Raw genomic sequence first — 15,660 nt, 5'->3', positions numbered from 1 at the left:
CTCAGGCTGTGTGTTAGGCACTATGGCAGCCACCATGATGATTGGGGAAGTTCACAATCTAGTAGATAAAAGATTATGTTTTTGGCCCTGGCAGACAAAGAGTTAAATTAAAGGCATTAATTAATTGCCTCTAATAGACTGGGAGGGCTAAGCTGAGACTTTTCCTAGCCTTCCCGATTATCATTCTTGTTCCTTACCTTTACTTTCTGTGGCTTTCCTAATGCCCCAGAGGAGCCAAAGAATCCACATGTAAGTTTAGGGGAAGGTGCTCAGTGGGCCTGCCAGGTGTTTCTTCATCTGGCTAGCAAGGTGCCTAAGTCTTACGTCTCTAACTTGAGACTGAAATTCTCTTAATTCAGTTGTTTCTACATTATTCTCTCATTTTCTCTTTCTTAAGCATTTATACAAGAGTTACTTAACTTCAAGAGTTAGTTAATAACATTTTGAATTAACTGATTAGTTTTTCTTTTTCTCATTGAGTGTTGAACTTTGTATGTTTTACCATTTTTTGGTAAATGGAGGTACAAACACCAGTGATTAATGAAGCCCACAAAACATGATGATTGGTTTGAATTCATGTCACTTAAAGATGTGAGAAGAGAATTATAAGTTATTAAATGTCAGAACTGAAAAGTATTTTTAAGATCTTTCACATTCTTACCCCTCATATTACATCCAATGAAATTGAGGCTGAAGAGGTGAATGAGTAAATATGGTAAATGTTTAGCAAACTTAGAATATTATAAAACTTACACAATAGAAGCTTCAGAATTTTCTGATAGTTGGTGGTAATATTGCAGAAGAAGCTTTTTTTTTTTTTTTTAAACCACTAGGGAATGCTGAAATATCAACTGATCAACTATAATGAGGAAAAAAAAAGTCAGTCTTAAGTTTTCTGATTATTATATCTTTTCTGTTTAGAAAACTAAAATGACCTATGTGGTCGTTTGTACGGATCATAGGGGAGGGAGTTAATGCTGGAGACACTATTTTAGATTTGTTGCAAGTCACATCATTTCAAAACGATTGTAACTCAGATATTCCTTGTAGGTAAGCAAATTTTGTTCTCCCTTCCAACTATACAGGACATGAAAGTGTAGGGGAAAATCTGCCCCCCTGGTTAGTTAAGCATAGCTGTTTGTGTTCATGGAAGAGGTTGGGCCATAACCTACTTTGTGGTAATTTGCTGAAAGGGGAGTTTTGTCACACCGCTTCTGCCTTTGGGAAAATGTCCAGTTCCGGAGCCCCACAGGTCGTATGGCAATTGAGTAAGGGTGGAAGACTTCTTGAGCAGACCTCATCATGAGTTTTGGTTGCAAGATAAAATCGGACTTGTGATCCTTCTGTTCTTGTCCTCCACATCCCTGTCCTTGTCTTTACTCTGCCATTAAAAAAATTCAATTCAAGGGGCGCCTGGGTGGCGCAGTCGGTTAAGCGTCCGGCTTCAGCCAGGTCACGATCTCGCGGTCGGCGAGTTCGAGCCCTGCGTCAGGCTCTGGGCTGATGGCTCAGAGCCTGGAGCCTGTTTCTGATTCTGTGTCTCCCTCTCTCTCTGCCCCTCCCCCATTCATGCTCTGTCTCTCTCTGTCCCAAAAATAAATAAACGTTGAAAAAAAAAATTAAAAAAAAAAAATTCAATTCATAAAATTTCAGTTTTGATTCTTTTTCTGTTCAGGGTATTTTTAAAAGGGAATTTTACATTAATTTCCCAAGTTGGTGGTGTTGTTTTGAGTCTCTTTTGTGTTTTAGGTTGGTTTGGATTATAATCAGATAATGAGGTGTCTTTCTAGCCAGGTGCTCCAGGGACATAAAAAAATAATGCATGTTCTCTGTATAATTAAAGTACTATATATATTCATAAAATTGAGCTTATTGATTATCTCATTCAAATTGTTAGTATGTTTTCTTCAGCTTATATGATCTACCAAAATCTGAAAGTGCTAAAATACTTTACTATGATCAGATGTTGTTATATCCCTGTATTTCTAGAAGTTTTAACTCTAGTTATCTGACTGCCGTGCTGCTTGTCCATAAAAGTTTTATTTAAAGGAATAGAATTGAATAAATGGAGAGAGACATAATCTCCAGCTGAATGGGCAGACTTACATCACATAAATGGCAGTTCTTCCAACATTATCTCTAAATTTAATGACATTCTGATCAGAAACCCGACACTTTTTTGTGCATGGGAAGGGCATTGGTTAGAATTACCTTAAAAAATGTTAAAAAATAAGAGTACTTGAGGGTGGGGAACTTTCCTTATCATATGTTAAAATTACCATAATGTGGGGTGCCTGGATGGCTCATTTGGTTAAGTGTCGGATTCTTGGTTTCGGCTCAGGTCATGATCTCACGTTTGAGAGAGTTTGAGCCCCGTTTCGGGCTCTGAGCTGACAGTGCAGAGCCTGCTTGGGTTTCTCTCTCTCCCTTTCTCTCTTCCCCTCCCCTGCTCACTTTCTCTGTCTTTCTTGAAATCAATAAATAAACTTAAAAATAAAATAAAATTACCATAATGCTACAGGAATAAAAACAGTGTGATATAGAAAATACAGAATTAAGTCAATTGGCTGGAAATAACAGATTCTAATATTGTAAGAAATTAAAGTAGATAAAGGCTGAATTTCATTACACTGGAAAAAGGAATGTTTATTTGATAAATGGTGTTGGCATAATTGGCTATCTGTGTCAAAAAGAACAAAATTAGGGCTTTACACTTACATTTCTGTGGATGAAAGATTTAAATGTAAATTACAATGATACTGGAAGATATTTTAGAACACTGTATCATTTTGAGGTAGGAAAGATCTTCACAGATAAGACAGGAAATGCAGAAGAAATAAAGGAAAATATTGACATTTAACTACATAAAATTAACTGCGTAAACTTTTATATTACTTTCTGGCAGAATACACCATAAATTATTAAAAGACTTAGTCATACATATGACAGTCAAAAAATTGATACCCTTAATCTTTGAATAGGGAAACAGACAATCCAATAGAAAAACAGACAAGAATGTAAACAGGCAATTCACGGAAGAGAAATGCATATTGTCTCCAAAACCCATTAAAATGATGCTCTGTATAAGCAGGAAGGAAGTACAAATAACAGTGAGAAAAAAGTTACCACCTATCCAATGGGGAAAATACAAAAGGGTCTGGGCACATCAGGTTCTGTGTTATGGAGAAGCAGACCCCTCACATGCTGTGGTGGGGGTGTATGTGGACTGGTATGGTGTTTTCTGGAAAGTTCATTCTTTGACTTGGCAGTCTCGCAGTAAGGTCTGTCCTATAGAAGTGAAAGCACCAGTATATGCATGTACAAGGATATTTATTTTAATGTGTTTTTAATTAATTAATTTTTTTATTTTAGAAAGAGTGTGAGTGGGGGACAGGGGCAGATGAGAGAGAGAGAGAGAGAGAGAGAGAGAGAGAGAGAGAGAGAGAGAGAAAGAAAGAAAGAAAGAAAGAAAGAAAGAAAGAAAGAAAGAAAAGAAAGAAAGAGAGAAAATCTAAGCAGGCTCTGTGCTGAGCATGGAGCTTGATCCCATGACCCTGGAATTATGACTTGAGCTGAAATCATGAGTCGGACGCTCAACCCACTCAGCCACCCAGGCATCTTTTTAACGTGTTTTTATTACAGTAAGAAATTTAAACAATATTAGTATGTCCGATAATAGCGAAAAGACAGAACAAATCGTAATACATTTGTACTATGTAATATTTGACGTCCGTTAATAAGAACGTCTTGAGTTACATGTATTGATTAGGAATCATCTTCATAATAGACTGTTTGGCAAAGGAACAAGTTTCAGAGAGGTGTTAGTAGTATGATCAAATTAAAATATATATTTGTATGGGTATAGAAAAAGATTTGGGAGAATGGACACACACAGATGTTATTATTTATCTTAGGTGAATAGGATTTGGAGAAGGGTGGCAGGGAGGAGACCAATTTTTAAACTATATAGATCTTTGCACTTTCTGCTCTGGTGGAATGAGTTCAAAATATTAACATTTATTTATTTAAACCCGTAACTCTAGCTTACATTTTCTAAAGTCTCATGACTTTCAATGAAATTTGGGGTTGGCCTGTTTGCTGGTCTTTTTAAGAAGACGTGCTGGGCCTCCAAGGGGAGAATGCTGGCTTTTGCTTCCTGGCCTGTACTACTTTCTGGCTCCTTTGTTTGTCCCTCTTATTTCTGTGATTCTTCACTTCAGCCATTTTCTGGCCAGTATGCTCTTTCTTTGCCCCTTTATAGGTCATTTGTGCTAGTCCAGGTTGGTAGTTGGTGGAGAAAAATTACACAGTTCTTCCATTAGTGTCCTATAAATGTGTGGTGTTCAGTGTCCGATGATCCCTTAAGATGGCTTAACAGTCCATCTGTTTCCCCTCGTTAGCTCCATTCTTAAATGCATGTGGTATTTCAGACAAGCCTCTTTCTTCAGACTTTTAGCACTGCCACTTCTTCTCTAGAGCAGCAAGTGAGGGGCTCAAGACTCTGTAGGGAAAATGGCAACGCCAGAAACTACGTGCTGCTCTGAGCATACAAACTTAACCTTCCTCTCGTACCAAGGCTGATTAGCCACCTATGCTGGGGAGGCCAGCCCTTCCTGTCTCCTTCTGGGGGGGATGTGGAGGGTGTGTGTGCTCGTTCCTTGGATTGTCTCCGCCATCTCGTGTATCTCCTCTGTTTCCTTATTCATTCATCTCCAAGAGTAAGTATCATGGCCTAGGATACCTGTGTCTGATTCTTCCTTACCTTCCTGACTTGTCTGTGTTATACATGTACTTGTTGGGTAGATAGAAAGAAGGAAGGCTATTTGGGCACAATAATGAGAAAACAACATGAGCTAAAGAGAGTAGAAGACCTCAAGAGTAAAGATGAAAGAAAGGCAGCAAACCTAGAACAGCCTTTTTATCCCCTGTCCAGATGCTTCTGTCCAGGATGGGAGGAGAGTGGGGGGACATGTATTACTCTTACCTAAGCAAATGAAGATTTCATTGTTTCAACTGCCAAACTATGGCATTGTGACTTCTTAGCTAGAGTTAGAAGCCTGATGGCTGTATTTTGATTTTCGTGTTCTTTTATAAATTTTTGAAAACAGATGAAAGGTAAAAACTTCATCTGTAAACTGATGTTTGCCAAGCATGTTCTATAGGAAAGCTTGGGATGGGGTTTGGGAAATAATGAATTAATCAAATCTTTAATGGGCTGGGGCGCCTGGGTGGCGCAGTCGGTTAAGTGTCCAACTTCAGCCAGGTCACGATCTCGCGGTCCGGGAGTTCGAGCCCCGCGTCAGGCTCTGGGCTGATGGCTCAGAGCCTGGAGCCTGTTTCCGATTCTGTGTCTCCCTCTCTCTCTGCCCCTCCCCCGTTCATGCTCTGTCTCTCTCTGTCCCAAAAATAAATAAACGTTAAAAAAAAAATTAAAAAAAAAAAATCTTTAATGGGCTGGCATGCTTTCTGAATTTCCAAGAGTAGGAGACCATATGGTGTTTTCTACCTTAATGACCACTAAACCTTTTTCTGTACTTCTCTCCTCCTCTTTCCTTAATCTATTATCCTGTGTCTTCAGAAAAATAGTTTGAGAACTGCTGGAGGACACAAATAAATATATGGTACGAAAGAGTGAAAAAAAAAAAAAATATCAGCTTGTTTTATGCCCAGGAATGCGACTATTCACAACTTTTTATTCCCTGTCAGTTTGGGGTTTTTTTGGTACATTTGGAAGATGGAAAATGACTTTTTAAAAATGAAACTAATTTTGACTAATGTTACGGTAAAGGGAATAAACTATTTTGTAAATAAGCACAGTAGAGTGAGTTCTAGTGTGGCTAAAATTTGTGTAGTACTAGAAGTTTATCATATTATATTATTTCATGGTTTCATTAGGCTTGACCTGAATTTCGGTTATTTGAGTTATGTTTTCTTACCTTCTTTTCCAGCGGCAGCCGATTAGGAGGCCTGGTTACAGTGCTGTGCTTCTTTTTCAATCATGGAGAGGTACGTAGTCAACAAATATTTTCAGAATTTTTAGAAGATTGCACTTCCAGAAATACAAGTTTCTTCTTTAGGTAGTCAATCAAATATTTTTTAAAAAATTTAGGAGATTTTGCTGATGGAAGTACAGGTTTCTTTTTAAAATTTAATTTCCTTAAATTTAGTCTATAGTAGCATTCTTTAAATGCTTGATCTTATTTTAATACAAATTTTATACTAGCATTTATTTTAAGTTAACTTTTTGTGAATATTATATCTTTTGTGCCATATATCTCTTAGTGATTTGAAGCAAGATGGGTCTGCATCAATTCTTTATATAATTTAAAAGTGCAGAAGTTCACATGTAGTGATAATAGAAATAAGCCAGCCATGGATGTAGTTAACTTCCTTGTGTGGGGGTAACTTTTTTTTTTTAAGTTTGTTTATTTATTTTGATAGAGCGAGAAAGAGCCCAAGCAAGGGAGGGGCAGAGAGAGCGAGAGATCGAGAGAATCCCAGGCAGGCTCTGTGCTGTCAACGCAGAGCCTGACGCGGGGCTCCATCTCACGAACTGGGAGACCATGATCTGAGGTGAAATCAGGAGTCAGATGGGTCGGATGCTTAACCAGCTGAGCCACCCAGGTGCCCCAGGGGATAACTTTGTGTTGTTGGAGCTATATAGTATGTTTCTGTTTTAATGCATCTGTGTTAAACTTGGATGCATTTTTAAGTCTCCTTTGCAAATATTATTCCTGTAAATTTGCACATATCCAAGGGTTTTCTAAAGAGAACCCTATTATAAAAAAGTATAGACTCTGTCTCCAGGCTACCTGTGTTCAAATCCTGGCTCTGATGTTTAGGGGCTTTGTGACCTGAGCAAGTCATATGTCTCACCTGCCTTAGTTTCCTTTTTGTAAATGGGTGTAATGATGTTACTCATCTCATGAGATTATTGGGGAGATGAAATGAATTCATGAGTGTAAAGCATCTAGAACAATGTTTGGCACATAGTAACTATTATGTAACTATTACCTTGTATTATTATTAACAACTTAGTTTAGATTAAATTCTAATATAAATTCAGGATGCCAGTGAAATCCTTCCACTAAATGAATTGTAGTTGTAAATGAATTTCTATTAATAGATCTCTATCTGGTTTTCTTTCATGGTAAATTTTGTATGAGGGAAAGGAAAAAAAATTCAGCTTGTTTTGTGTGAAGTAACTTAATCCTTTTATGCATTTATAAACTCAGTGTCTACAGTATTTGAATATGCACACGTTAAAAAACCCTAATTATACTAAAATGTAGCTGTAGAGTCAAGGTTGAACTTTTTTTTTATTGTTATGTTAACTAACATAGGCTTAATATTTAGAATCACAGAAATTTAAAGCCAGAGCAGCCTTAGAGATTAGAGCATTTGAGATAAATCATTGCAGCATGGTTTGTCTGACTTTTGAGCAAGAAAAAAAACCATTTGGGGTTTTTTTGCCTCTTTTTGACTGTGGATCCCACTCAGTGTAATAGTACGGACCATGAGACATGTGGAAGCATAGATCCTGGGAGAATGACCTAAGAACTAGGAAGTAACTACTTAACAGTGGAGGAAGGGAGCGCTGAGTGTTCACTATGAGATGTTGGAGGAAAGAGATTATAGAAAAATTTGAAGCCAAGGTGCAGTTTTAAAGACGATGGTCTGTTAAGCAGAAAGGTCTATTGTGTTACCCTCGGTCTAAATTAGATGTGGTCAATTCCCGATCTTATGTTTTTCTTACACGATTTTGATGCTCACATAGCATGAACATCATTCCTTACAAAGCTTTTCAGTTTATACCAATGAAATTTGGACTATTCTGTTCATTTTTCGGGTTGATAGACTTTCCCTTTGATACTTTTTGGCTATTTGGTGTGTTTAAACATGTTTAGACATCCCTTTCTACTTGGGAAAGGGTCAACTAAATGTGACAAGAATTAGAATTGCAGTTATACTGAAATAGTCAAGTAGATAATTGTACTTAATCAGTAACTTAGCTTTGGAGTAGAAACGTGACCATTCTGAGTAAAAACATTGAAATTTCGTAGAATAAACTGCAGTTTGGGGTAAAGTGAGGGTGAGAACTTAAGTAACTAAAACTGTTTATATTATAATTTAGTATTTATTTTGGTTTTCAGACTGTGATTGTCAGACGCTATTTTTTTTCTGAATTTTAAAGATGTTGCTCAAAGTCTATAATTTTTATAGAAGGGAAGCATCTACTCTGGTCGTACCTATTCACATGTTTAGTGAACTGTTCTAGAGCTTCCTGGTGTTTTGCTCACCGGAATTGCTGGCGGTTACTAATCTGGACCCCTCTTTCTTAGGAGAGTTATCTTAATCATGCGAGTGAATGGTTTGTATGCCAAAAAATAGTTATGGATTGTTACTTGCTTTTAAATTCTATTTCCATTGTTTAGTTTGCTCTCTACTTGAGTCTAAGATAGTATATTTTGAAAATAGTCTTTCACTCAGATGATTTCATAGGGAACATTTTGGCCTTAACAAAAGAACTACACAATGTATAGTATACAAGAAGTAATCAAATGATTTAAAACAGAAATTTAAAGCCTCCAAATCTGAAACCTGTGAAAATGTAACAAAGGACTTATTAATTGCTCATAGTAATAATAATATTGAGCTTGCACATTTCATAATAAAAATTATGTAGATGTTTTCACTTGTCAAGCTTTTTTTTTTTTTTTTTTATTAAATGTTGATTCTGTCCCAATTGGGAGTTATTGCTAAGATGAAAGCTAACAGTTTTGCTCTGCCTTTTAAATCCTTCCTAATTACAAGATCAGATGTATGCCACATGAGTTGATACTGTAGGATTTTTAGCATACTGATTGAAAAGCATTTAGAGGAGTGTATCAAAAAAAACCTAAATACAATATTTCTCTTTAATTTTAGACTGTTAAAAATTCATTATATGTGAAATAGGTTTGTTTAGCTTTTTCATGATGAGATTTTTTTAGAAGTTATTACTAAGATGGCTAATGGTGTTTTATGTGAAACATGTTCACAGATAAAATGATAGGCACATGTGAGGAGGAAAATTCTTTTTTTTTTTTTTTTTTGAAACCAAAGTAAGTAATTCAAAGTAGTATATGAAAGGTTTGCTTTAGAGGCATATCTAATTAACCTTTCTTTATTACCCATAATATATTTCTGACCCATATTGGTTTCTTAAATACTTTTGAACTGAACTGAACTGAATTTTGAACTGAGATAATGTACATGTTCCTAATTAGTTATTGACACAGTTATGTTATTTAAGATTTGGAAAGCAGTTCTTAGAACACTTTGAAAACAGTCTCATTAATCCTTGGGATGTTCTTGTATGGTAGATAAATAGGAGATAATAATATTCCAGTTTGCATAATAATTGGAAGCACTAAAAGGTTAAATGTTTGAGTCAAGGTTGCTAAGCAGGGACAGGATTCTAAGTTTTCTGATTAACCCGTAATCTCTCCAAACTTCTTTCAACACAGATAACTCTCAGAAAAGGGAGTAGGATTTCAAAGACAACACAACAGTTTATCTTTCAGGAGTAAAAGTACAGAGTTCTTTCCTTGCTAATAATTTGTGGAACTTTTTCTCTTCCCTTTCTCTTCTCTCTTCCTTTTTTTTTTTTCTTCTTCCCTCTCTCCCTTCTTCCCTTTCTTGTGATGGTAACATTTTGGCCAGGACATTTATTCTGGGTCTTCTGTTTATTCAACTCAATTAAAACAATGTATACAGAGGGCTCAGTGTATGCCAGGTACTTGTAGATGCTGAGGATATGTCAATATGTCAGTAAAACAAGGACCCCTGTCCTTGTGGATAAGCATCTGAAGGTCAGACCATCTTCTGTCTAAGGTGGGAGAATCCTGGCTTTTGGGGAAAGTAGCAAGGAGGCTATCGCAACAGGAGCAGAGAGTAGAAGGGATGAGGCCAGTTAATAATGGGGAGTAGGATGTGGAAGAAGCCAATTGTGTAGTCCTTGTTGGTCACTGTAAGGTTCATTTGGAGTAAGTGGGAAGGCCATTGAGGAATTACATGCAGAAGAGTGATGCAGTTTAAATTACTTTTTACATTAATTTGGAAAATTGTGTGAGTATAAAGATGTGTTATTTATTCAGGCTATTGAGAGGTGTGTTTATCAATTTGTGAATTTACATTAAAATTGCATTAACTCCAAAGTCAAAAAAAAGTGTGCTGATCTTAGATGGGAATGTATCTGTTGATTAGATTTGAAAACCGCCTATAATATCGTAGAAAACTAGCCTCTTGATGACCTGGGCCCTGCTGGGTTCTCAGCACTGTCCAGGCTCTTCTCTTTGCTTAGGTCCCACTGCCCTTCCCCCTCTACTTCCCCAAAGGACTACCCCTTTTCCTTCCTCAGAGCCTTTGTATGTGCTGTGCCTTTGCCCTGCAAACATCCCTCCCTTTTTATCTCCTAGCCATCCTTCACATCTGGACATTTGTGTTTGGGTGTCAGTGGTATTTTTCATTCTACAGATCTGGGTTTCCATCTGGTAGAATTTCTCTTTGGTCTTAAGAACTTTATTTAGCGTTGCGGTGAAGATCTGCTGCCAGCAGGGTCTCTTAGCTTCTGCCTGTCTAAAAATGTCCTTATTTTGCTTTCTTTTTTTTAAGCGTGTTTTTGCTGGATAAGAATTCTAGGTTGATAGCTTTACCTTTCGGCACTTTAAGTGTTATTCTATTGTCGTCTGCTTTCCGTTGTTTAATGAGAAGTCAGTTATCATTCTCCTTATTACTCTGAATGTAGTACATCTCTTCTGTGGTGGTTTGAAGACTTTCTTTTTATATTTGGCTTTCATTGGTTTGATGGTCATAAATTTAGATGTGGTCTTCTTTGTATGTGCCCTGCTTACGGCTCACTGAACATCTTTGTTCCCTGGGTTGATTCTTTTAAATCGGTTTTGGAAAATTTTTAGCCAGTATCTTCAAATATTTTGTCTTTTCACTTCTTTGAGGATTCTGATTCCATGTATTTTTGATGGGTTTTTGATACTCTCTTCCTCTTGTTTTTATTCATGTTTTGTTTTTTTTTCTATCTTTGTCTCTATTTAGATATTTTCTCTTGCCATGTCCTTGAGTTCACTGGTACTTTATTCTGGTACATTCAATCTGCTACTCAGTCCGGTGAATTTTTCATTTAAGATATTATGAATTTCAATGTTAGAATTTTGGGGTTTTTTTCGAGCTTCCATTTCTCTATTGAAAATTCACATCTGTTCACCCAGTCTATCTTATTCTATAAATTTTAAAACCTAATTATAGTTATTTTAAAGTCCTTGTCTGTTAATTCCAACATTTATGTTGTTTATGGCTTTAATTCTGTTGACTAGAGTTTATCTCTTGATTGTGGGTTCTGTTTCTTTGCTATTTTGCATGTGTCATAGCTTTCTATCTTATGTAAGACATTTTGTATGAAAAAATGAGAAAGCCTGAACTAGATAATTGCTTTCATTTGTTTTTTTCTTTTTCCCAGAGAAGGACCATCTTTTCTCGGGTCAGGCATGTAAGGTGAGGCCCTGAGCATCTGGATCTCACTATGAGTCCTGCTTTAGTTGGGCAGGGCTATACTTTTCATTGTTTCAGTTTGCCTCCAGTTTGAATTAAGGAGATCTCTGCTCTTAGGCTCAATCTCCAACTTCCCAGCTGCTCAGCCCAGGGCATTAGCTCTTTGATCTTACCAGCATTTGAATTGAGAGGGGGTTCGTTTTCAGCCTTTTAGTTACTTTCAATCCATCTCTGAATTCAACTTCCCTCAAATTCCTGGAAGCTAAGCATTGTATGAGATTGTGAGATCTCTGCTTTTTTACACCTCCCCACTGCTGCCTACTCTCCCAAATTTGTGTGGGGTGTGTGTGTGTGTGTGTGTCTGTGTGTGTGTCTGTGTGTGTGTGTGTCTGTCTGTCTGTCTTCAGCGTTGGTGTGAGGGGGGGAAGTTGTCAAAAAGATTTATTTTTGTGTTGTGGCTTTTCCAGATTCCAGTTTTTGTTGTTAGAAGTCTATCTGTTTTATATCTGGCACCAGCAAAAACTGTCTGTGGAAGGTCCATACCTAAATTATGCAGTTGTTCCCAGGTGTGAAAGTAGAAACCAACAGATGTTCTGTCTCTTCTTTTGGGCTCTATCTAATTCCATTGTACATTTTGTCCTAAAAAGGCAGTACCAAAAAAACTACATGTTTCTTTTTCTCTCTAGCTTTTTATTTGGAAAAATTAATGTACACATTGTTCTAGATTCACTTCATTTGCCAATTGTAATATTTCCCCACATTTGCTCTCTCTCTCTTATACATGCTCCTACACATCACAGACGTTTTTCTAATCCATTTAAACTAAGTGCAGACATGATGACATATATTTATGTTAAATTAATTCCTAAAGATTTTGTGGGCTTTTTGGGTACTATTCTCTGCCTTTGAGATGTCCCCATTTGTCTTTGAACATATCCTTTCTGGAAAAAAAAAAAAGGTGTTACAGGATCACCTTGCACTTTTCTTATCTCCAGATGTGGAATCCACTGTTTTCTTTAATTTTTTTTTATTTAAAACAAAATTTTTTTAAATGTTTATTTATTTTTGAGAGAGAGGGAGAGTGTGAGTGGGAGAGGGGCAGAGAGAGAGAAGGAGACACAGAGTCCGAAGCAGACTCCAGGCTCTGAGATGTCAGCACAGAGCCTGATGCGGGGCTCCAACACACGAATGGTGAGATCATGACCTGAGCTGAAGTCAGACACTTAACCGACTGAGCCATCCAGGCGCCCCTTTTTAAAATTTTTGTAATGTTTATTTGTGTGTGAGAGAGAGAGAGCGAGCCTGAGCACTGGAGGGGCAAAGAGAAAGAAAAATTCCCAGCCAGGCTCCATGCTGCCAGCACAGAGCTCAATGTGGGGCTCAAACTCATGAACTATGAGATCATGGCCTGAGCTGAAATCAAACCCCTGACATTTAACTGACTGAGCCACCCAGCTGCCCCAAATCCACTGTTTTCTAAGGAACCTTGGACGCTTTTAGTGGAAAATGATATTTATTTATTTATTTTTAAACGTTTATTTATTTTGAGAGAGAGAGAACAGGGGAGGTGCAGATAGAGGGAGAGAGAGAGCATCCCAAGCAGGCTGTGCACCATCAACACAGAGCGCGATGCAGGGCTCGAACCCACAAACTGTGAGATCATGACCTTAACTGAAACCAAGAGTCAATCACTTACATGACTGAGCCACCCAGGCACCCCAAATGGTATTTAGAGACCACAAGCAGGGTCCTTGCTGAACTCACTGGTACTAGGGTGTAATTACTTTTAGCTCTTTTCAGCAGAAGGCTAGTAAATATGCTTTTCAAAAATCATTAATTCCTACTGATTCCTCCAATAATTATTTTAGGGTTCTTCTTTACTTTCCCCCACTCCATATTTATATCTTCCTCTTTCCCCCAATTTAAATAAATATACTTATTTGCTTTATTCTATAATATACAAGAAGTAGTTTCAGAATTAGTACACTAATCCTGTTACCAATAATGAATTTGCTAGTAAGACTCAAGATTTTTTTGCAATTCTTTTTCTTGCAAGAGTATATTCTACTAATTATACAGTCAGTTCAAAAATTAAACATTCAGAAGTGACTTGAATTATTTTTCTCTATGTTATTATTTTGATAATACAATTAAAATCACTTATAGTTTATACTGCCTTTATATCTTGACTAATACTTTCATACTATAGACAGAATTCTGATTCTTGATCACTTTGAGAGGTATAGTTTACAACCACATGGTAAAGGAGATATATTGTTAGAATATTGTCAGATAATATTTTCTATTTTAAATGAGTAAGAAATGGTCAAGTTTGGGTCATTGCAGCAATAGATGGAGGCATGAAGATGTGATTCAATGCTTTTCCAACAAAGTTTACAGATTTCACAGATGTATACTGATATCCTGAAAGTTCAGAGACAAAAAAGATAATTTTCTTTTCATAGAATCAGCAGAAATTCTTTGTTAAGGTAGTAAAACTTAATACTAGCAATTATATATTACTGCCACATTAATTCTTGTGTGAGCCAAAATTGTGTTACAAATTCAAATTGATTTATATGACTGGTTAATTGGGCAGCATATCATTACGTGGTACAGAAAGAGACAAAAATTCCAAGAAAGGTACCTGGCTTATTATCAAGGTGCAACACCATCAGCCAGCCACACAAAGCCCACTCTGAGCTAAAGGTCTTCCTAAATAGTGGTACTGCCCTAAGTAACATCAAAGAGATGTTCAAATTGTGGCTGTTACTCCTAGCATTTTTTATGGTTAGCATCTGAGGAATAGAATTTTTTTTAAGTTTATTTTTTTGAGAGAGAGAGTGAGAGCATGTGAGTGAGGGAGAGGCAGAGAGAGAGAGAGAGGGAGAGAGAATCTCAAGCGGGTTCTGTGTTGTCAGCGCAGAGCCCAGACCCAAGCTGAAATCAAGAGTTGGATGCTTAACCAACTGAGCCACCCAGGTGCCCCAGGAATAGTATTTTTAAACCTGTACCGTTCTCTGCAGGAAAGTAGCCAAACCCATGGGGGCCAGAAATCTTTTTTTGGAAGCAGTTTTAAGTGCAGGGTTTAACACAATATTATAATGAACAGTAAGTAATATAAAGCAATGTTATAGCTAATATTGTGGTGCATCATTCAGAAGGGGGATAATTTATTGTAAACCTAGACGTTATACCAACAACAATTTATGACTAATCCTACAAATATCAGCTCTGGCCAAAACTCTTAGAACAAGCCTTAAACACGATCTTTCTGATATTAACTAATTTATAATTCACGAGTTAGTTGTTCTCCTATTTAGTTTTACATTATGAAGAGAAGTAGATTAGATTATGCTAGATCTCTAATAGTATACGTAAGCCATTTGAAAATAGAGCTTGACAGGGGCGCCTGGGTGGCTCAGTCGGTTGAGCGGCCGACTTCGGCTCAGATCATGATCTCGTGGTCCGTGAGTTTGAGCCCCGCGTCGGGCTCTCAGAGCCTGGAGCCTGTTTCAGATTCTGTGTCTCCCTCTCTCTGACCCTCCCCCATTCATGCTCTGTCTCTCTCTGTCTCAAAAACAAATAAACGTTAAAAAAAAAAATTAAAAAAAAAAGAAAATAGAGCTTGACAAATGAAGCTGCCTACTGCTGAAATTCCTGGGTTTTTGATTCTTGAGTAGATGATTTGAAATTCAGGCTTTCCTAAGCAGAAAATCGGAGCTGTTGTTAATACCTGGGCCGTATCATGGTGCAGCATTATTTAGTGCTTCGAAATGTGTGCCAGAAATTATATACTATAAGAGGACAGTTTAAAGAAACAGATTTTCATTGAGTTCATTTTCATAATTCAGGAGTTTCTTGTATTTTGTCTGAGTGTGCGTAACACAGTGTGTAACCCCATGTGAAGGAGCTCACATGTTTATTCCCTTCTATAATTCCTAAATTTCACAGTGATGCCTTTAGAAGGTATTTTGAACTATCATCCTATGTAGAGAACTGTATTATAATTAGAGGAAAATACTTGTTGAGACTTAAGGTCTGATTAAAGCAAACCTGTTTACTATTTTCAAATTACTTGGGGTCATCTGGACCAGCAGTTATGTTTGTACC

General features: G+C 37.0%; 1 protein-coding gene across 3 annotated transcripts in view; it reads left to right on the top strand.

The window, feature by feature from the left end:
* The window catches only part of DPY19L1 (dpy-19 like C-mannosyltransferase 1), a 97,895-nt gene that overhangs the window by 35,669 nt on the left and 46,566 nt on the right, over positions 1-15,660 (top strand). For all 3 annotated transcript variants that reach the window (XM_047849285.1, XM_047849284.1, XM_047849283.1), the window contains exon 7: positions 5,949-6,006. In XM_047849285.1, coding sequence (XP_047705241.1) covers positions 5,949-6,006 — 58 coding nt within the window. The remainder of the gene's footprint in view (positions 1-5,948; positions 6,007-15,660) is intronic.

This window comes from Prionailurus viverrinus, chromosome A2, assembly GCF_022837055.1.
Source record: "Prionailurus viverrinus isolate Anna chromosome A2, UM_Priviv_1.0, whole genome shotgun sequence".
Lineage (NCBI taxonomy): Eukaryota > Metazoa > Chordata > Mammalia > Carnivora > Felidae > Prionailurus > Prionailurus viverrinus.
The sequence above is the reverse complement of the archived record's forward strand: the minus strand, read 5'-3'. Positions and strand labels throughout refer to the sequence as shown.